The sequence below is a fragment of the Somniosus microcephalus genome, chromosome 2 (assembly GCF_052327205.1).
Source record: "Somniosus microcephalus isolate GS21.2 chromosome 2, FLI_Smic_1.0, whole genome shotgun sequence".
In the NCBI taxonomy this organism is placed as follows: Eukaryota; Metazoa; Chordata; class Chondrichthyes; order Squaliformes; family Somniosidae; genus Somniosus; species Somniosus microcephalus.
The window spans coordinates 381,601,883-381,624,498 of NC_140988.1; the positions used below are offsets into that span (position 1 = coordinate 381,601,883).

Consider the following 22,616-nt stretch of genomic DNA (forward strand, 5'->3'; position numbering starts at 1 on the left):
GCCACGAGCGAATTTGGCTAGGACAAATAAAATTAGAGAGTTAAATGCGTGGCTCAAAGACTGGTGTGGGAGAAATGGGTTTTGCTTCCTGGGACACTGGCACCAGTACTGGGGCAGGAGGGAGCTGTTCCGTTGGGACGGGCTTCACTTGGCCAGTGCTGGGACTAGAGTCCTGGCGGATCATATAACTAGGGCTGTAGAGAGGGCTTTAAACTAACTAGTGGGGGGGAGGTTCCTAGAGAGCAAATAATAAAAATGACAACAGAGAAGGTCATAGACTTAGGTAGCAGTGGGGAAATTAAAAACCAGAGCGTGTCAGGAAGGGGCAGAAGGTATGGAGTACAAGGTAAAGTAATAAAAAGGGCAAAAGCAGGAACTAAGTGTCACAAAACATCTTTGAAAGTTCTCTATCTGAATGCACGTAGCATTCGTAACAAAATAGACGAGTTAATGGCACAAATAACTACATATGGGTATGATCTTGTGGCCATTACAGAAACATGGCTGCAGGGTGACAATGCCTGGGAATTAAACATACCAGGTTATTTAACGATCAGGAAGGACAGGCAGGAAGGAAGGGGAGGTGGGGTGGCTATGTTAATAAAGGAAGGAATCACTGTAATACAGAGAAATTATATTGGGTCAAAAGATCAGGATAATGAAACAGTTTGGGTGGAGATAAGGAATAATAAGGGGAAAAAAACACTAGTGGGCGTAGTCTATAGGCCTCCGAACAGTGGCAACTCTGTTGGACGGAGTATCAATCAGGAAATAGTTGAGGCTTGTAATAAGGGAACATCTATAATTATGGGGGATTTTAACTATCATATTAATTGGACAAATCAAATTGGGCAGGGCTGCCTTGAGGATGAGTTCATTGAGTGTATTAGGGATGGGTTTCTTGAGCAGTATGTAACTGAACCGACCAGGGGGCAAGCAACCTTAGATCTGGTCCTGTGTAACGAGACAGGATTAATTAAAAATGTCCTAGTAAAGGATCCCCTTGGAATGAGTGACCATAACATGGTTGAATTCCATATTCAGTTAGAGGGTAAGAAGGTTGGATCTCAAACAAGCGTGCTAAGCTTGAATAAAGGAGACTATGAAGGTATGAGAGCGGAATTGAGTAGAGTGGATTGGGAAAATAGATTAAAGGGTAAGACATAGATACATAGATACATAGAAGATAGGAGCAGGAGTAGGCCATTCGGCCCTTCGTGCCTGCTCCGCCATTCGATGAGATCATGGCTGATCCTTTAATTCAGTATCCCGTCCCCGCCTTCTCTCCGTAACCCTTAACCCCTTTTGCCCGTAGAAATATATCTAATTCCCTCTTAAATATATTTAATGAGCTGGCGTACACTGCCCTCTGTGGCAATGAGTTCCACAGGTTCACCACTCTCTGAGTGAAGAAATTCCCCCTCATCTCTGTCCTAAATGGTTTAGCCCTTATCCTTAAATTATGTCCTCTAGTTCTGTTCTCACCCGCCAAGGGAAACATTCCTTCTGCATCCAGTCTGTCTAGACCTGTCAGAATTTTATACACTTCTATGAGGTCCCCTCTCAATCTTCTAAACTCCAGTGTGTACATCCCTAAACTACATAGTCTCTCCTCATAGGTCATTCCCGCCATTCCTGGTATCAGCCTGGTGAATCGCCGCTGCACCCCCTCCATGGCAAGAACATCCTTCCTCAGATGAGGCGACCAAAACTGTACACAGTACTCGAGGTGTGGTCTCACCAGTGCCCTGTACAGCTGCAGCAAGGTATCCCTGTTCCTGTATTCTAACCCTTTTGCTATGAAGGCCAGCATACCGTTTGCCTTCTTGACCGCCTGTTGCACCTGCATGCTCGCCTTCAGTGACTGGTGTACAAGAACACCCAGGTCTCTCTGTACTTCCCCCTCTCCCAATCTATTGCCATTTAAATAATAATTTGCCCTCCCGTTCCTGCACCCAAGGTGGATAACTTCGCACTTGTCCACATTATAGTGCATCTGCCATTTATCCGCCCAATCGCCCAGTCTGTCCAAATCGCTCTGGAGCTTCCTGGTCTCTTCCTCTGAGCCCACCCCCCCTCCTAGTTTAGTGTCGTCTGCAAATTTGGAAATGCTGCATCCGACTCCCTGATCCAGGTCATTAATGTAAATTGTGAACAGCTGGGGGCCCAGGACAGATCCCTGTGGTACCCCACTTGTTACTGCCTGCCATTCAGAAAATGAGCCGTTTATTCCAACTCTCTGTTTTCTATCTGACAGCCAGTTCCCTATCCACGCCAAAACTTTCCCCTTTATCCCATGAGCCTCAATTTTCCATGCTAATCTTTTATGTGGGACCTTATCGAAGGCCTTTTGGAAGTCCAGGTACACCACATCTACTGGCTCTCCCCCATCTATTCTACCAGTTACTCCCTCAAAAAATTCCAATAGATTAGTCAAGCACGATTTACCCTTTGTAAATCCATGTTGACTCTGTCCTATCCTGTCCCCATTTGCTAAGTGCTCCGCTATTTCATCCTTAATGATGGACTCCAGCATTTTGCCCACAACTGATGTAAGGCTTACAGGTCTGTAATTACCTGCTTTTTCCCTACCCCCCTTTTTGAATAGTTGTAAAATAACTCCTTAAATGTACACCACGATACATGATCAGTGGTGTACATTTAAGGAGTTATTTTACAACTTCCAAAAAATATATATTCCACTGAGAAGAAAAGGGTGTAAAAGAAAAGACAGCCATCCGTGGCTAAGTAAAGAAATTAAGGATAGTATTCAACTAAAAACAAGGGCATATATGGTAGCCAAATCTAGTGGGAGGATAGAGGATTGGGAAAACTTTAAAAGACAGCAAAAAATAACAAAAAGATTGATTAAGAAAGGGAAGATAGATTATGAAAGTAAATTAGCAAAAAATATAAAAACAGAGAGTAAGAGTTTTTATAGTTATTTAAAAAGAAAAAGGGTGGCTAAAGTAAATGTTGGTCCCTTAGAGGATGAGACCGGGAAATTAATGGTGGGAAATATGGAGATGGCAAAAACACTGAATGAATATTTTGTATCAGTCTTTACAGTAGAGGACACTAAGAATATCCCAACACTGGACAAACAGGGGGCTAAAGGGGGGGGAGGAGCTAAACACGATCAAAATCACTAAGGAAGTGGTACTCGGTAAAATAATGGGACTCAAGGCGGATAAATCACCTGGACCTGATGGCTTACATCCTAGGGTCTTGAAGGAAGTGGCGGTAGGGATTGTGGATGCATTGGTAATAATTTTCCAAAACTCCCTGGACTCGGCAAACGTCCCGGCAGACTGGAAAACTGCTAATGTAACTCCCTTATTTAAAAAGGGCAGTAGACAGAAGGCTGGAAACTATAGACCGGTTAGCCTAACATCTGTGGTAGGTAAAATTTTGGAGTCCATTATTAAGGAGACAGTAACAGGACATTTGGATAATCATAATTTAATAGGACAAAGTCAGCATGGTTTTATGAAGGGGAAGTCATGTTTGACAAATTTGCTGGAGTTCTTTGAGGAAGTAACATATAGGGTGGATAAAGGGGAACCAGTGGACGTAGTGTATTTAGACTTCCAAAAGGCATTTGACAAGGTGCCACACAAAAGATTATTGCTTAAGATAAAAAATCACGGGATTGGGGGTAATATTCTGGCATGGATAGAGGATTGGCTATCTAACAGAAGGCAGAGAGTTGGGATAAATGGTTCATTCTCAGACTGGCAATCAGTAACTAGTGGTGTTCCGCAGGGGTCAGTGCTGGGTCCCCAACTCTTTACAATCTATATTAACGATTTGGAGGAGGGGACCGAGTGTAACATATCAAAGTTTGCAGATGATACTAAGATGGGAGGGAAAGTAGTGAGTGAGGAGGACATAAAAAACCTGCAAGGGGACATAGACAGGCTAAGTAGGTGGGCAGAGATTTGGCAGATGAAATACAATACTGGAAAGTGTGAGGTTATGCACTTTGGCAGGAAAAATCGTAGAGCAAGTTATTACCTTAATGGCAAGAAACTGGAAAGTACTGAAGTACAAAGGGATCTGGGGGTCCTGGTGCACGAAACTCAAAAGGTTAGTATGCAGGTGCAGCAAGTGATTAAGGAGGCCAATGGAATGTTGGCTTTCATTGCTAGGAGGATAGAATATAAAAATAGGGAGGTATTGCTTCAGTTGTACAAGGTATTGGTGAGACCGCACCTGGAATACTGCGTACAGTTTTGGTGTCCATACTTAAGAAAGGACATACTTGCTCTCGAGTCAGTACAAAGAAGGTTCACTCGGTTAATCCCGGGGATGAGGGGATGGACATATGAGGAGAGGTTGAGTAGATTGGGACTCTACTCATTGGAGTTCAGAAGAATGAGAGGCGATCTTATTGAAACATATAAGATTGTGAAGGGGTTGGATCGATGGATGCGGGGAGGATGTTCCCGATGATGGGTGAAACTAGAACTAGGGGGCATGGTCTTAGAATAAGGGGCTGCTCTTTCAAAACTGAGATGAGGAGGAACTACTTCACTCAGAGGGTGGTAGGTCCATGGAATATGCTGCCCCAAAAAGCTGTAGAAGCTACATCATTACATAAATTTAAAACAGAAATAGACAGTTTCCTAGAAGTAAAGGGAATTAAGGGTTACGGGGAGCGGGCAGGAATTTGGACATGAGTCTAGGTTCGGATCGGTCATGGCCCTGTGGGTAGCGGAGCGGGCCCAGGGGCCGTGTAGCCTGATCCTGCTCCTATTTCGTGTGTCTAATTCTGTTAGATTCAGGAGATGGTTCTGTGATAGTGGATTGGCGATTAGGATCAGATCAGCCATGATCTTATTGAATGGCGGAGCAGGCTCGAGGGGCTGATTGGCCTACTCCTGCTCCTATTTCATATGTTCTTATCTTATGTTCTTATATACACAGGGGCTGCTATTCCCTATAATATACACAGGGGCTGCTATTCCCTATAATATACACAGGGGCTGCTATTCCCTATAATATACACAGGGGCTGCTATTCCCTATAATATACACAGGGGCTGCTATGCCCTACAATATACACAGGGCCTGCTATTCCCTATAATATACACTGGGGCTGCTATTTTCTATAATATACTCAGGGGCTGCTATTCTCTATAATATACACAGGGGCTGCTATTTTCTATAATATACACAGAGGCTGCTATTCCCTGTAATATACACGGGGGCTGTTATTCTCTATAATAGACACGGGGGCTGTTGTTCTCTATATTAGACACGGGGGCTGTCATTCTCCATAATATACACAGGGGCTGCTATTTTCCATAATATACACAGGGGCTGCTATTTTCCATAATATACACAGGGGGCTGCTATTTTCCATAATATACACAGGGGCTGCTATTCTCCATAATATACACAGGGGCTGCTATTCTCCATAATATACACAGGGGGCTGCTATTCTCTATAATATGATCGGGGAGTAAGCATTCCATTGTACTAGTTACATATGGCAAATAAAATTGAAATTGAAATTGAATATACACAGCGGCTGCTATTCTCTATAATATACACAGGGGCTGCTATTCCCTATAATATACACAGGGGCTGCTATTCTCTATAATATACACAGGGGCTGCTATTCCCTATAATATACACGGGGGCTGTTATTCTCTATAATAGACACGGGGGCTGTTGTTCTCTATATTAGACACAGGGGCTGTCATTCTCCATAATATACACAGGGGGCTGCTATTCTCTATAATATGATCGGGGAGTAAGCATTCCATTGTACTAGTTACATATGGCAAATAAAATTGAAATTGAAATTGAATATACACAGCGGCTGCTATTCTCTATAATATACACAGGGGCTGCTATTCTCTATAATATACACAGGGGCTGCTATTCCCTATAATATACACAGGGGCTGCTATTCTCTATAATATACACAGGGGCTGTTATTCTCTATAATATACACAGCGGCTGCTATTCTCTATAATATACACAGGGGCTGCTATTCTCTATAATATACACAGGGGCTGCTATTCTCTATAATATACACAGGGGCTGTTATTCTCTATAATATACACAGCGGCTGCTATTCTCTATAATATACACAGGGGCTGCTATTCTCTATAATATACACAGGGGCTGTTATTCTCTATAATATACACAGCGGCTGCTATTCTCTATAATATACACAAGGGCTGCTATTCTCTATAATATACACAGGGGCTGCTATTCTCTATAATATACACAGGGGCTGCTATTCCCTATAATATACACAGCGGCTGCTATTCTCTATAATATACACGGGGGCTGCTATTCTCTATAATATACACAGGGGCTGCTATTCTCTATAATATACACGGGGGCTGTTATTCTCTATAATATACACAGGGGCTGCTATTCCCTATAATATACACAGGGGCTGTTATTCTCTATAATATACACAGCGGCTGCTATTCTCTATAATATACACAGGGGGCTGCTATTCCCTTTAATATACATATAGCATTTCAAGTTGGATAATTCAAATCTTTTAAAGAAAATAAGGAGCTTCAAGTTACCAGGAGTTGACTGTATAGACAGAAGGGTAAATTCACCGATTCCCGGCGGATTCTGTAGCCTGTTCCCCAAGAGGGAATTTACCTCAGAATTTGTTATTCCCCAACAACATACACACATGAGCAATTGACTACAGAGTGCCATTAGAGAAGGCCGAGTTGTCCTGCGCCCCTCTCGGCTGTGGAAGTGTGCTTGTGAGGGGGAGGCGGTCGGAGGGGAAAGTGTAGACCAAATAAAGAAACACTTGGCACTTTGTCTTTTCATCGATGAAATGAGTGACGTGTGCCCATTTGGCAGATTTTTTAAAAATATAAACAGGAAATCTAAACATGCCTGCTCACAGCTGTGAAAGACAAGAGTGGACTCACACCAACACTAGCACACTTGCAAAGGTGAGGATAGGGTTAGACTGAGCAGTTAGGAAAAGTGTGAACTGGACGGCAAGAATCAGACTGTGAATCCAAAAGTCCATTTTTCTATTCGCTCCTGTATTTGATGATGTGCAGACATTATTTCCTGTTTTCAATTAGTTTTCACTTCATCCAACGATACATCAGCACTGAAGCTATCAGCTCATCACCTGCACTACTTCAAGTCTGACATTTCTGACCTGTGTTCTTTTTTTGTTTGATTGGGGGCAAAGCTGGCAACTCTAAAGACCGTTTTACTTTGACAATTTGCCATTAGGGCTAAAAAGAAAGTTAAATTAAAAGGACAGCTTGCATAAACTAGGCTTGTATTCCCTTGAGTTTAGAAGATGGAGGGGGGTCTAATTTAAAATGATAAAGGGATACGACAGAGTACTGAAGATAGAAACTATTTCCTCTGGTGGGGGTATCAAGAACAAGAGGGAACAACCTTAAAATTAGAGCTAGGCGATTTAGGAGTGACATCAGGAAGCACTTTCTTCCACAAAGGGTAGTGGAAATCGGGAACTCTCCCCCATAAAAAGCTGGGAGTCAATTGTTGCTTTCAAGACTGAGATCGATTGAATTTTGTTCGGAAAGGGCATCAAGGGATATGGAGCAAAGGAAGGTCAATGGAGTTGAGGTGCAGATTAGCCATGATCCAACTGAATGGCAGGACTGGCTCAAGGAGCTGAATGGCCTCCTCCTGTTCCCCTGTAACATCCCTGCCATACAACTCATAGAATGGTTACAGCACAGGAGGAGGCCATTTGGCCCGTCAAACCCGTGACTACTCTTCAATGCTAGTACAGAGAGCTCTGCACATCACCCTAGACCTGTGGGTTCTGAGAAAAAACTCCCACTTTTACTGTGCCTTTCACAATCTCAAGACGTCCCAAAGCGCTTTACAAACAATGAGGTATCACATAGAATGTACAGCATTTCCACATTCTCACCACTCTCTGGCTAAAGAAGTTTCTCCTGAATTCCCTATTGGATTTATTAGTGACTGTCTTGTATTTATGGTCCCTAGTTCTGGTCTCCCTCACAAGTGGCACATCTTCTCTACGTCTACCCTATCGAACCCTTTCATAATCTTAAAGACCTCTATCAGGTCACCCCTCAGCTTTCTTTGTTCCCCTCGAGAAAAGAGCCCCAGCTTGCTCAATCTTTCCTGATAGTTATAACCTCTCCATTCTGGTATCATCCTTGTAAATATATTTTGCTTCTTCAGTGCCTCTACATTCTTTTTATAAAATGGAGACCAGAACTGTTCCCAGTACTAAGTGTGATCTAACCAAGGTTCTAGACAAGTTTAACATAACTTCTCTGCTTTTCAATCCTATCCCTCTAGAAATCAACCCGCTCCAGCGGTGCTTGGTTTGCTTTTTTATGGCCTTATTAACCGGTGTCGCTACTTTTAATGATTTGTGTGAAAAAGTACTTTGTGAAGTGTGGTCACTGTTGTAGGAAACGTGGCAGCCAATTCCACAGATTTCACCAACCGGAAGGCAACCACTACGATGGAAGTTGTGTGTGTGTCATGGCCAGTGACAACACTGGTTATCAGCAGCTTGTACCTGCAAATGCGATCATTATTTCACTGGGACCCCTACCCTCTCAAAACAAAACAGGTAGGTCATTGATCCTAAACTATTCCTTTAAAAATCTGCAAGTGGCTTGAATAACATATTCACCACCCCATAGCCACTCAGCCCTCGGAGGGAGAGGGTAAGTACTTGTACAAGGGGCCTTAGTGCGGTCACAGATGGGATGTGAGGCTGCGATCTCTCGGAGTTGAAAGGTTGCCGCCCCATTCATTCACACAGACACCTGTGATGCTCCATAAGAATGACGATCCTTGCTGTATTACCTAGCTGAACTCGCAAAGGCAACTCTGCAGGTGCAAGGGGTCATGTTACATAGAAACATAGAAGATAGGAGCAGGAGTAGGCCATTCGGCCCCTCGAGCCTGCTCCACCATTCAATGCAATCATGGCTGATCATCCAAATTCAGTACCGTGCTTTCTCCCCATATCCCTTGAGCCTTAAGAAATATATCTAACTCCTTCTTGAATATATTTAATGAATTGGCCTCAACTGCCTTCTGTGGTAGAGAATTCCACAGGTTCACCACTCTCTGGGTGAAGAAATTCCTCCTCATCTCAGTCCTAAATGGCTTACCCCTTATCCTTAGACTGTGACCCCTGGTTCTGGACTCCCCCGCCATCGGGAACATCCTTCCTGCATCTAGTCTGTCCAGTCCTGTTAGAATTTTATAAGTTTCAATGAGATCCCCTCTCATTCTTCTAAACTCTAGCGAATATAAGCCCAATCGACCCAATCTCTCTTCATACGTCATTCCTGCCATCCCAGGTATCAGCCTGGTGAATCTTCGCTGCACTCCTTCCATGGCAAGAACCTGGCCTCTGCCACTTCATGCTCTCAGTGGCCCTGCTCTAATCCAATGCGCCTGGGATTCCAGGCACAAACACAAACTTTCTCACACGGTCATTACAACCTCTCCAGCACCAACACTTTACTCAGCATCCTGCCAGGCAGGCCACTGAATGTGGCCCATCCGGATCTAGAAATGGCTCATTTTTTAGGAGAGAAACAGACATTCATCCATCAACGCCCGTCCCTCTGTTACCCTAACTCCACCTGTATCCCTAATATCCCTAATGTTTGTCTCTATTAGCCGGTGCGTGTGACGTGCTGTGCGTCGGAGCGACATGCGTGTCATATTTAGTACGTTACACTATCTTTCTCTCTCACACACTATACAGAGTTAATAGTGTAATGGAGGGGTGGTTCCCAGTTATCTGCCACAATTGTTACTCAGCGATCGATATTCCTGGGGCCCCCCAATGTGGCCATCAACGGTTGGAGTGTTGGATGCCTCCACAAAAGCTGTGCATGAGGCAAATTAAGGCTTTGGGCCAGAACACTTTACCCTGCGCTGGAGAGCTGCTCCCAGAAGTGGCCACTACAAGGTGCAAAACACCTAAGGGGGGGGGGGGGGGGGGGAAGGGGAAGGAAATGTCAAATGCAAGGTACCTGCACACACATCCTCTTCTCCACAGTTCAGACAGCCCAGCATGCAGGCCGTGGCATGTTTTCAAACTCGAGTCTTCACAGCCTGTGACCCTAAACACATTAAAAGGAAACTGCAGAGCTGTCTCTCAGCAGATCAAGGTGGATTTTACAGCCAATATATCTGTCAGCATCAGGAATGGGAAAGGGCAATTCAGTAGCTGACAGTTGAGAGATCAGATTAAAACACCCAACTCAAAAGCAATTTCTTTTTCTAGTGGAACAGTTTGATAATTTGCTTCGCCATTGTGCAAAACCACAGCTCAGTTTTCACTCTGTTTTACCTTTAACTTTTTTCCTCTCTGCCTTTCCTGAAGACACCAGCTTATCTTGGGGTATTATTAATTGGGGACTAACTAACCCTCCCACACTTTACCTCCCTAGCCAAATGACCAATATTCATCTGCATTCCTGGACAGCAAGCCTCAGACAGGCAATTCAACTGTGGCAAGTGAGCCTGCCCTATTCCTTCTTCCCCCCTATCTACACGTGGACCACATGTCAGGGGTGGCTCAGTTGGTAGCACTCTTGTCTATCAGTCAGAGGTCGTTGGTTCAATTCCCACCCCAGAGACTCGAGCACAAAATCTAGACTAATACTCCCAGTGCAGTACTGAGGGAGGCCGCACGGTCGGAGGGTCAGTACTGAGGGAGCGCCGCACTGTCGGAGGGGGCAGTACTGAGGGAGCGCCACACTGTCGGAGGGGCAGTACTGAGGGAGCGCCGCACTGTCGGAGGGGCAGTACTGAGGGAGCGCCGCACTGTCGGAGGGGCAGTACTGAGGGAGCGCCGCACTGTCGGAGGGGCAGTACTGAGGGAGCGCCGCACTGTCGGAGGAGCAGTACTGAGGAAGCGCCGCACTGTCGGAGGGGCAGTACTGAGGGAGCGCCGCACTGTCGGAGGGGCGGCACTGAGGGAGCGCCGCACTGTCGGAGGGGCGGCACTGAGGGAGCGCCGCACTGTCGGAGGGGCAGTATTGAGGGAGCGCAGCACTGTCGGAGGGGCAGTACTGAGGGAGGCCGCACTGTCGGAGGAGCAGTACTGAGGGAGCGCCACACTGTCGGAGGGTCAGTACTGAGGGAGCGCCGCACTGTCGGAGGGGCGGCACTGAGGGAGCGCCGCACTGTCGGAGGGGCGGCACTGAGGGAGCGCCGCACTGTCGGAGGGGCAGTACTGAGGGAGCGCCGCACTGTCGGAGGGTCAGTACTGAGGGAGCGCCGCACTGTCGGAGGGTCAGTACTGAGGGAGCGCCGCACTGTCGGAGGTGCCGTCGTTCAAATGAGATGTTAAAGTGAGGCCCCATCTTCCCACTCAAAGATCACAGGGCACTATTTCAAAGAAGAGCAGAGGAGTTATCCCCAATGTCCTGGCCAATATTTATCATTCAACCAACATCACTAAAAACACATTATAATGGCCCAGAACTTCGGGTCTCCACGGCCCCGTGGGCCCAATGGAAGTGCCGGTTTCCTGCATGCACTGCGCATGCGCGGGAAACCGGCACTTCCGTTCCCCTAAAAGCAGGGGTTCAGAGTTCGAACGCCTGTGCCGGAGAGGCAGCGCGTGCGCATCGAACTTGCGGTTTTCTTTGCAGGTTTTCCCGGGAGGGTAAGTCTCCAGAATTTACACATTTAAAAAGCAGTCGCAAGGCCTGCTTTTTACAAGGTAAGTGGTGAATTAATTAAAATTAAAACATTTTTTCCACAGGTTTATTATTTTTAAATACTTTAAAGAAAGGCAAGTTTATTTTTAGCCCCATTAGAAAATAAAATTATTTTTTGCAAAAGTTTAAATTATTGTTTAAAATAGTTATTTCATGTAATTTATAGTTTATTTTAAAAATGTGATTTTAAAAATAAATTTATTTGAAGATTTAGTGATGTTTTGGGGCTCGTAGTATTTCTAAGTTGGACAGGTCTTCCTGTCAAACTTATGAATGAAACATTCCCTGCTACCATTGGCTCTCCATGGCCCACGTGATCCCAGGGGACGCATCGAACTAACTGCGCCCCTGGGATACGCAAGCACTGCACGCCGGCAGCTGGAGCAGGCCCAGGATCGGAATTCCACGCGGGCCCACAGCTCAACGGCCGGGGCACAAGGTAAGTGCAGGTCGGGGGCTTACACCCGCGGGAAGCCCCCAACCCGAATTTCTGGGCCATTATCTCATTGCTGCTTGAGGGATCTTGGTGTGTGCAAATTGGCTGCCACGATTCCTACATTACAACAGTAAAGCGCTTTAGGATGGCTGAAGTTTCGGAAAGGCGCTATATAAATCCAAGTCTTTGTTTCCGTACTGCACAGCCGAGGCCTCATGGTGCTCTCCAGATCTTGTGTTAACCGTCTGAAACCAATGGTGTTAGACGGGATAATGTGTCCAGTCTGGTTCCTGTGCCCCGCCCCCACCCCTCTCCACCCTTTCCCTGCACTGCTCTTTGCCTGAATGAAACGCAAGCCAGCCTTTGGCCACAACGATCCCTCGGCACCGCAGCCGAGGTGGGTGCTAGCGGCCAAGAAACGCGCTTCCATTCTAAACTTGTGGAAACAAGCCTGGGGTTAGGGTTAGGCGGGGCACGCAGAATCAAAGTGGCAATGGCATCGGCATCTCCCGTCACCAGAGGTCAACAATGGGAAATAAATAAGCCCCTCCACCTGAACCCAGGGTGCACAACACTGGTTCCGTCCCCAGTTCGTGATCAGTTGGCTGGTGTTAGTAGGGATGGGGGTAAAAAGAAACAAAGACTCATTGAAAGAACTTGCATTTATATAGCGCAACTTCGCGCCCACAGGACGGCCCAAAGTGCTTCACAGCCAATGATGTACTTTTTGACGTGCAGTCACTGTTGTAAACGCGGAAGCCAATTTGTGCACAGCAAGCTCCCACAAACAGCAATGAGATAATGTGGTTGAAGGATAAATGTTGACAAGGGCACTGGGGAGAGCTCCCTGCTCTCTCGGGATACTTTACGTCCAGCCGAGAAGTCAGACGGTGCCTCGGTTTAACGTCTCATCTGAAAGACGGCACCTCCGATAGTGAAGTACTCCCTCAGTACTGCACTGAACTGTCAGGCTAGATTTTATCACCAGGTCTCTGGAGTGGGGCTTTAACCCACATCCTCTGACTCAGAGGCGAGCGCGCTACCCACTGATCTACGGCTGACATTATGTAGAAGGCACTGCAATTGGATTCATTGCCCTTTGGTTAGAGGGGGAAGATAGTCCAGAATCGCTGCTCGTTAATGCAGATGTCAGGACCTCAGGATCGGTTTCGACTGTGATGCCAATCATGGTAAAATAGCTTGCCAATATTCACCGTTTAGTTCACACGCAAGTCACGGCCACCTCAGCAATGTACCAGAGAGCAACTGTGGAAGCGCTCTCTAGCAATTGAGACAAAGTAGACACCTCGACCCTTCCCCCATTCTACTCACCCCAGGTGAGATCAGGAAGTAAACCTGGAACTTTCCTGGTCTGTTTCCAATTGAAAACTTCCTTTCATCACTTGGAGTGGCTCACACACTGTCCTTTCACACTCTGGGACAGTGGGTCACACACTGTCCTTTCACACTCTGGGACAGTGGGTCACACACTGTCCTTTCACACTCTGGGACAGTGGGTCACACACTGTCCTTTCACACTCTGGGACAGTGGGTCACACACTGTCCTTTCACACTCTGGGACAGTGGGTCACACACTGTCCTTTCACACTCTGGGACAGTGGGTCACACACTGTCCTTTCACACTCTGGGACAGTGGGTCACACACTGTCCTTTCACACTCTGGGACAGTGGATCTTCACCTCTGGCGCTGGCTTCTGATCTAGCCCTCATTAATAGGATGAAAGGAATTTCTCTCTACTTTCTGTAATGTCCTTACTTGAAAGAAGCCTAGGGCAGTCTCAACCCGATTCCAAGTAAGCACAAGTTAACACAAAGCTGCCCAGAACAACGTTCAAGTGCCAATCAATCCCACCCAGAGTACAAGGATAGTTGATCTGACTTCGTATGGTGGTAGCAAAGCAAATCAAATGTCAATCTCTAAGTTAGATATCCAGGCCCAAGCTTCCGGTGTAACAATGTGGATATCTTGTAGGCTTCCTGCGAATTTCCTCTGAGGGCAGTGCTCAATGATGTGTTCCAGGGTCTGACCAGGAGCTCCACAGTCGCATGATGGGGATGCTTTAAGCTTCCATCTATGGAGAAGCTGGCAGCATCTACCATGACCGGTTCGGAGGCGGTTGATGTTTGTCCACTGTTTGCGAGGGAGGTTTGATCCTTCAGGTTGTACTGTGGGGTCCTCTATAAAGAATCCATTCCGTATGTCGCAGTTCTTCCAAGCATTTCGCCATCGGTCATCAAGGTTGAGGGGAGATCGCTGAAGGGCTTTGGCAACGGTCCAAAATGGCCTAGATTTGAGACAGGCTGGCGGTAGGTTGACATGCCGCTGCACCTAACCCATACTGTACCTGCTCCCTCTTGAAATCCCCTATTCAGCCCAGCATTCCCAGCTAAGGCAACAGGCAGGCAACTAATCTAAGCTACTGCCTGTGGCACTCCATGAATTATTGCCAACGGGTGCATGAAGGCAGTATGGGAAAAGGTCGAGGGGTACGATTCACCTTTCATTTTCCCATTCTGCCTTAGAGGAAAAATCTGGCTTCCTCTTGATGCCTTGCCATGGTGGCGTGACTGTGGCCAGGGTATTCGCTGCAATGGAGCTGACCCAATTTCACAGCACAGTGTTCAGGAACATCAATACCCTGACGTGTATTGGTAATTCTGAACCAATTGAACCCAATTGGTAGCACTCTTGCCTTGGCGGCAGAGGCTTGTGGATTCAACAACAACTTGCATTTACGTAGCGCCTGTAACGTAATAAAACGGAAATAACAAAATTTGACACCGAGTCACATAAGGAGAGTCACGCCCCACATGGAATCTGAGCTCATAGACCAAGCTCTAGCACAGTACTGTTGGAGGAAATTTTAAAATGGCATCGTAGTGCCTGCTGAAATACTTGACATTCATTGACATTTTGCAGACACTGGCATAACAGGCAGCTGACTTGATCTGCTTACACCAAACGTGTGATGTCACTTGTACAGAACAGTAATATAATTAAGTTGTTTGCTAACGGTATAATAATATAATCAACTTGTTTTTGTCAATGTGATTAAGGGTTGCTAAGGTATCGGATTGGCCAAAGTTAAAGGATGCTAAAGTACCAGATTGGCCAAGGAACTAATGTAATATGGTATCTTTCCTGTTTTTAAATTGTATAAAAGGAGCGCGGCTGCTATTGTAAAGCTGAGAAGCTGGCGATTGCACCAAGGGGGTGTATAGCACTTCTCCCAGAGCGCTCTGTAAATAAAAGTGTACTCGCACATTCCAGCAAGGTCCGCAGTAGTCTGAGTTTATTGCTCTATAAGTCGAAGTTGGGTATACGTCGACCCTGTATATCACTGGGTCCGTTCAGGCTCCAATTCGGCGGTAACAGTACCAAGGGAATGATGCATTGTCAGAGGTGCCGTCCTTTGGGAGAGTTGTAAAATCGAGGGTCCAGCTGCCTGTTCCAGTGGTTCAGCTGAATATTAAGGAGCGCATGACACTCCGAAGATTTGGGAGATCTCCCAATGACCTCATCAACAGCTTCAAAAACAGACTAAGTGCTCCTTTCCTTTTGTGGGATGTTGATGGCACAGAACGGTTATCAATTTCAACTGAAATTTTCAAAACTGAAATCAATAGATTTTTGTTGGGCAAGGGTTATCAATACAGGAAACTCTTTTTTATCCGGCACCGACGGGACCGGCGTGGTGCCGGTTGATCAAAAAGTCCGGATTACAGAGAGGTATAGTAAAAGGTACAAGAGCCCCGTACACGGCCACAGATCCAGGCGTCCCTGTTGCATGGCAACAGGTGCAGGAACCCCGGTTACACAGCCACAGATCCAGGCGTCCCTGTTGCATAGCAACAGGTGCAGGAACCCCGGTTACACGGCCACAGATCCAGGCGTCCCTGTTGCATAGCAACAGGTGCAGGAACCCCGGTTACACGGCCACGGATCCAGGCGTCCCTGTTGCATAGCAACAGGTGCAGGAACCCCAGTTACACGGCCACAGATCCAGGCGTCCCTGTTGCATGGCAACAGGTGCAGGAACCCCGGCCACAGATCCAGGCATCCCTGTTGCATAGCAACAGGTGCAGGAACCCCGGTTACACGGCCACAGGTCCAGGAACGGCCACTAATATGAAGTAAAACTTACCTGAACCTACTCCTGAATTTTGCCGGTTAACAGAAATTTCCGGTTATTTAGGTGCCGGTAAATCGAGAGTTTCCTGTATTTATGGAGCAACGGTGGAGAAAGAGAGTTGAGGTACAGATCAGCCATGATCGAAATGAAAGGCAGATCAAGTTCAAGGGGTTGAATGGCCCACTCCAGTTGCTATGTTTGCCTGTAGAACAAGTTACTGTGCTTCAAAAGGGTAATTCATCATGTGAATCATTTTGAAACATTTGACAATGTGACAAGGACCTATATAAATGAAGTATTATTAATTACAGCTGCAAACATTCATGGAAAATAAAACTAACAGCACATCCCAAAGATTTTGTGGCATGTAATCATTGTGTGTTAAATCTCATCTCTGCCCCTGTCGACAGAAGAAGGAGGAAGGTTATTTCATCGTCACTGGGTCAAAATCCTTGGAATTCCCTATCTAACACTCTCACCACAAGGAGAAAGCCCACCACCAGCTTCTCAGGGCAACTAGGGCTGGCCAATAAAATGCAGCCTTACCAACATCGGCCCAGTGAACAGTTTATGTTTTTCAAAAGTAAGGAATTCCATAATTTGAGTTACTGGGAAAGAGTGAATTATAGTAAGGACGTGGTGCATTTGGGCCTGAGTGAGGACTAAAAGGAGGAAGAGTGTGCCGAATGGGCTACTTGGAACATAGGACGAAGGAGGGAGGCAAGTTCAGAAGAGCAACAACCATAGGAGCATTGACAAAATACAGAGCAACAATGGCGAGAGATTGGAGGTGCGAGAGAGATCAGCCATCAGGTGGTTACCTGCTGGTCGGAGACCCCTGTCGGCAAGGTTCCATGTTTGTAATCTTCTAGAAGCTGCAGTGCTGCTTTAAGACGACTCTGAAAACAAACCACAGAAAAAAAAAGTTTAAAATAATGAACCAAATCACGTTTTTTTTTTCAACTGTGTTCTGCTGAGGGAGGCCAGCTGCCATCGCCGACTCTGTTGGTAGTTGTAATCACAGCTAGTAACACATTGTGGAAACAATCACTGCTAACACACGCTGTCCCTGCCACCTGAGCCTTCCCTTACCATCAGGCCTGTATTTCCCCCTCGCTGTGGGGAAGTTCAGAGGTGAGTGGAGTTGGGGGCAGGGGGGGCGGTGGGATAAGGAATCTCCTGTTTGCAGCAACATGCCATATACCTTCTGCATGATGTGAAAGGAAAAAAGGGACGTGTCATTTCCACCCCTCCCCCCACCCCCGACGTTTATTCTGTGAATTTTTGCTGATTGAGGTGAGGGATGTTCAATTTGGAAAATGAACAGTGGAGCACCCGCTTACTGCACTGGTGGGACATGATTCCATTCCCACCCCATCTTGAGCACCCAGTATTTTTTTTTATTCGGTTATGGGATGTGGGCGTCGCTGGCAAGGCCAGCATTTATTGCCCATCACTAATAGCCCTTGAGAAGGTGGTGGTGAGCCGCCTTGTTGAAATGCTGCAGTCCGTGCGGTGAAGGTACTCCCACAGTGCTGTTAGGGAGGGAGTTCCAGGATTTTGACCCAGCGACGATGAAGGATCGGCCGATATATTTCCAAGTCAGGATGGTGTGTGACTTGGAGGGGAACTTGGAAGTGGTGGTGTTCCCATGCGCCTGCTGCCCTTGTCCTTCTAGGTGGAAGAGCTCACGGGTTTGGGAGGTGCTGCTGAAGAAGCCTTGGCGAGTTGCTGCAGTGCATCTTGTAGATGGTACACACTGCAGCCACGGTACACCAGTGGTGGAGGGAGTGAATGTTTAAGGTGGTGGATGGGGTGCCAATCAAGCGGGCTGCTTTGTCCTGGATGGTGTCGAGCTTCTGGAGTGTTGTTGGAGCTGCACTCATCCAGGCAAGTGGAGAGTATTCCATCACACTCCTTACTTGTGCCTTGTAGATGGTGAAAAGGCTTTGGGGAGTCAGGAGGTAAGACAGTCGCTGCAGAATACCCAGCCTCTGACCTGCTCTTGTTGCCACAGTATTTATGTGGCTGGTCCAGTTAAGTTTCTGGTCAATGGTGACCCCCAGGATGTTGATGGTGGGGGATTCGGTGATGGTAATGCCATTGAATGTCAAGGGGCTGTAGTTAGACTCTCGTTTGTTGTAGTCATTGGCTGGCACTTCTGTGGCGCGAATGTCACCTGCCACTTATCAGCCCAAGCTTGAACGTCATCCAGGTCTTGTTGCATGCGGGCATGGACTGCTTCATTATCGGAGGAGTTGTGAATGGCACTGAACACTGTGCAGTCATCAGCGAACATCCCCATTTCTGACCTTATGTTGGAGGGAAGGTCATTGGTGAAGCAGCTGAAGATGGTTGGGCCTAGGATACTGCCCTGAGGAACGCCTGCAGCTATGTCCTGGGGCTGTGATGATTGACCTTCAACCACCACAACCATCTTCCTTTTTGCTAGGTATGCCTCCAGCAAGTGGAGCGTTTTCCCCCCCACTATTCCCATTGACTTTAGTTTTACTAGGGCTCCTTGATGCCACACTCGGTCAAATGCTGCCTTGATGTCAACGGCAGTCACTCTCACCTCACCTCACCTCTGGAATTCAGCTCCTTTGTCCATGTTTGGACCAAGGCTGTAATGAGGTCGGGAGGCGAGTGGTCTTGGGGGAACCCAATCTAGGCATCAGTGAGCAGGTTATTGGTGAGTAAGTGCCACTTGATAGCACTGTCGATGACACCTTCCATCACTGCTGATGATTGAGAGTAGACTGATGGGGTGGTAATTGGTCGGGTTGGATTTGTCCTGCTTTTTGTGGACAGGACATACCTAGGCAGATTTCCACATTGTCGGATAGATGCCAGTGTCGTAGCTTGGCTAGAGGAGCTGCTAGTTCTGGAGCACAAGTCTTCAGCACGATAGCCGGGATGTTGTCGGGGCCCATAGCCTTTGCTGTATCCAGTGTGCTCAGCCGTTTCTTGATATCACGTGGAGTGAATCAAATTGGCTGAAGACTGGCTTCTGTGATGGTGGGGACCTCGGGAGTAGGCCGAAATGTATCATCCATTCAGCACTTCTGGCTGAAGATGGTTGCAAATGCTTCAGTCTTGTCTTTTGCACTCACGTGCTGGGCTCCACCGTCATTGAGGATGGGGATATTCATGGAGTCTCCTCCTCCCATTAGTTGTTTAATGGTCCACCACCATTCACGACTGGATGTGGCAGGACTGCAGAGCTTTGATCTGATCCGTTGATTGTGGGATTGCTTAGCCTTGTCTATAGCATGCTGCTTCCACTTTCTAGCATGCATGTAGTCCTGTGTTGCCGCTTCCCCAGGTTGGCATCTCATTTTTAGGTATGCCTGGTGCTGCTCCTGGCATGCTATTCCAGACCCCTTATTGAACCAGTGTTGGTCCCCTGGCTTGATGTTAATGGTAGTGAGGGATATGCTAGGCCATAAGGTTACAGATTGTGGTGGACTACGATTCTGCTGCTGCTGATGGCCCACAGCACCTCATGGATGCCCAGTTTTGAGCTGCTAGATCTGTTCTGAATCTATCCCATTTAACACGGTGGTAGTGCCACACAACACGATGGAGGGTGTCCTCAGTGTGAAAACGGGACTTCGTCTCCACAGTGACTGTGCGGTGGCCACTGCTACCAATACCATCATGGGCAGATGCATCTGCGACATGAGGGTTGGCGAGGACGAGGTCAAGTAGGTAGTCCCTCGTGTTGGTTCTCTCACCACCTGTCGCAGGCCCAGACTGGCAGTTATGTCCTTCAGGACTCTGCCCGCTCGGTCAGTAGTGGTGCTACCGAGCCACTCTTGGTGATGGACATTGAAGTCCCCCACCCAGAGTACATCCTGTGCCCTTGCTACTCTCAGTGCTTCTTCCAATTGGTGTTCAACATGGAGGAGTACTGATTCATCAGCTGAGGGAGGGCGGTAGGTGGTAATCAGCAGGAGGTTTCCTTGTCCATGCTTGACCTGGAGCCATGAGACTTCATGGGGTCCACAGTCAATGTTGAGGACTCTCAGGGCCACTCCTTCCCGACTGTATACCACTGTACCGCCACCCCTGGTGGGTCTGTCCTGCCCGTGGGACAGGACATATTAGGGATGGTGATGGTGGAGTTTGGGATATTAGCTGAAAGGTATGAAGCTGTGAGTATGACTATGTCAGGCTGTTGCTTGACTAGTCTGTGGGACAGCTCTCCCAATTTTGGCACAAGTCCCCAGATGTTGGTAAGGAGGACTTCGCAGGGTCCACTGGGCTGGGTGTGCCGTTGCCGTGTCCGTAGCCAGTGCTGAGGTCGATGCCGCGAGGTCCATCCGGTTTCATTCTTATTATTGTGTTTCGTAGCGGTTTGTTACAACTGAGTGGTTTGCTGGGCCATTTCAGAGGGCAGTTAAGAGTCAACCAGCTTGCTGTGGGTCTGGAGTCCCGTATAGGCCAGACCGGGTAAGGACGGCAGATTTCCTTCCCTAAAGGACATTAGTGAACCAGATGGGTTTTTACGAGAATCTGATAGTTTCATGGTTACCATTACTGATACTAGCTTTTTTATTCCAGATTTATTTAATTAACTGATTTTAAATTAAAGTTAAATTTAATTAATTTAAGTTAGAGTATTAAGCACTCAAAAGGTCAGATATGTCACAGTTAGATCCCTAATCTCTGCCCCAACAACATGCCTCAGTCCAGAACTCAAATGTCCCCTAATGCACCACTGGGACAACTTTCCTTTTCCCATTCCTGTGGTCTCTGAGTGAGATCGCCAAATTAACAGCAGTTTCAAAATGTGGATGTCTTTGTGCTCAGTGAGGCACCAGGCACCTGTGGTACTTCACCTCAGGCAGAGTCTGTGCCCTCAGAGCAGGCAAGACTGAACTGGAGGGGCTACAATAAGACAATAGCTTGGGGGGGGGGGGGGGGGGGGGAGGTGGAAGTTAGAAATGCGTATTGTACAAGAAAAGTCTCACCATGACATGGAAGATTTCAGATTTCCAACATCTGCAGTATTTTGCTTATGAAAGTGTCGTGGTTATGTTAATGGGCCAGACATTCAGGAGCCTGGACTCGTAACTCAGAGAACGCGAGTGCAAATACCATTATTTGAATTCAGTTAAATTCAAAGCCGGTATCAGTAAAAGTGACAATGAAGCTGCCGGATTGTCCTAAAAACCCAACTGGTTCACTAATGCCCTTAAGGGAGGGAAACTGTAGTCCTTACCCGGTCTGGGCCTATATGTGACTCCACACCAAAGGTGGTTGACTCTTCGCTGCCCTCTGAAGTGGCCTTGTAAGCCATTCAGTTGCATCAAAACCACTGCAAAGAATAACAAGGATAAAACCACACAGACGACAGTGATCAAGACTGCCTCCACCTCAGGGTAATTACGGATGGGCAATAAATGCCGGCCTTGCCAGCGACACCCACGTCCCAAGAATGAATGAATAAAAAATGCCATGGCAGGAGAGTTCCCACCAATCTATATCAATGATTTGGATGAGGGGACTAAATGTAACATTTCCAAATTTGCTGATGATGCAAAACTAGGTGGCAGTGTCAGTTGTGAAGAGGCTTCAAGGGGATCTCGACAGGCTCAGGTGAGTGGGCGATGGAATATAATATGGATAAATGTGAAGTTATCCACTTTGGTAGAAAAAAACAGAAAGACAGTATTTCCTAAATGGTGAAAGATTGGGGAATGCAGATGCTCAAAGGGACCTGGGTGTCCTTGTACAGGAGTCACTGAAAGTGAATGTGCAGGTGCAGCAAGCCATTAGGAAGGCAAATTGTATGCTGGCCTTCATTACAAGAGAATTTGAGTACAGGAGTAAAGAAGTCTTACTCCAATTATATTAGGGCCTTGGTGAGACCACACCTGGAGTACTGTGTACAATTTTGGTCCCCTTACCTAAGGAAGGATACTTGCCATAGAGGGAGTGCAACGAAGGTTCACAAGATTGTTTCCTGGGATGGCGGGACTGTCGTATGAGAAGAGATTGAGTAAACTAGGTCTGTATTCTCTTGAATTTAGAAGAACGAGAGGGGATCTCAGTGAAGCATAAAAAATTATTACAGGGCTTGATAGGATGGATGCTGGGAGAATGTTTCCCTTGGCTGGGGATTCTAGAACCAGGGGCCACAGCCTCAGGATAAAGGGTAGGCCATTTAGGACTGAGATGAGAAGAAATTTCTTCACACAGAGGGTGGTGAATCTTTGGAATTCTCTATCCCAGAGGGCTGTGGAGCCTCAGTCATTGGGTATATTCAAAACAGAAGTCGATAGATTTCTGACTAGTAAAG

General features: G+C 46.9%; 1 protein-coding gene across 1 annotated transcript in view; it reads right to left on the reverse strand.

Moving 5' to 3' along the window:
- LOC147123789 (sideroflexin-5-like) overlaps positions 1–22,616 on the reverse strand; it is a 262,042-nt gene that overhangs the window by 188,740 nt on the left and 50,686 nt on the right. Inside the window, exon 3 of the mRNA XM_085976043.1 lies at positions 17,131–17,208. Within this exon, the coding sequence (XP_085832169.1) occupies positions 17,131–17,208 (78 nt within the window). The remainder of the gene's footprint in view (positions 1–17,130; positions 17,209–22,616) is intronic.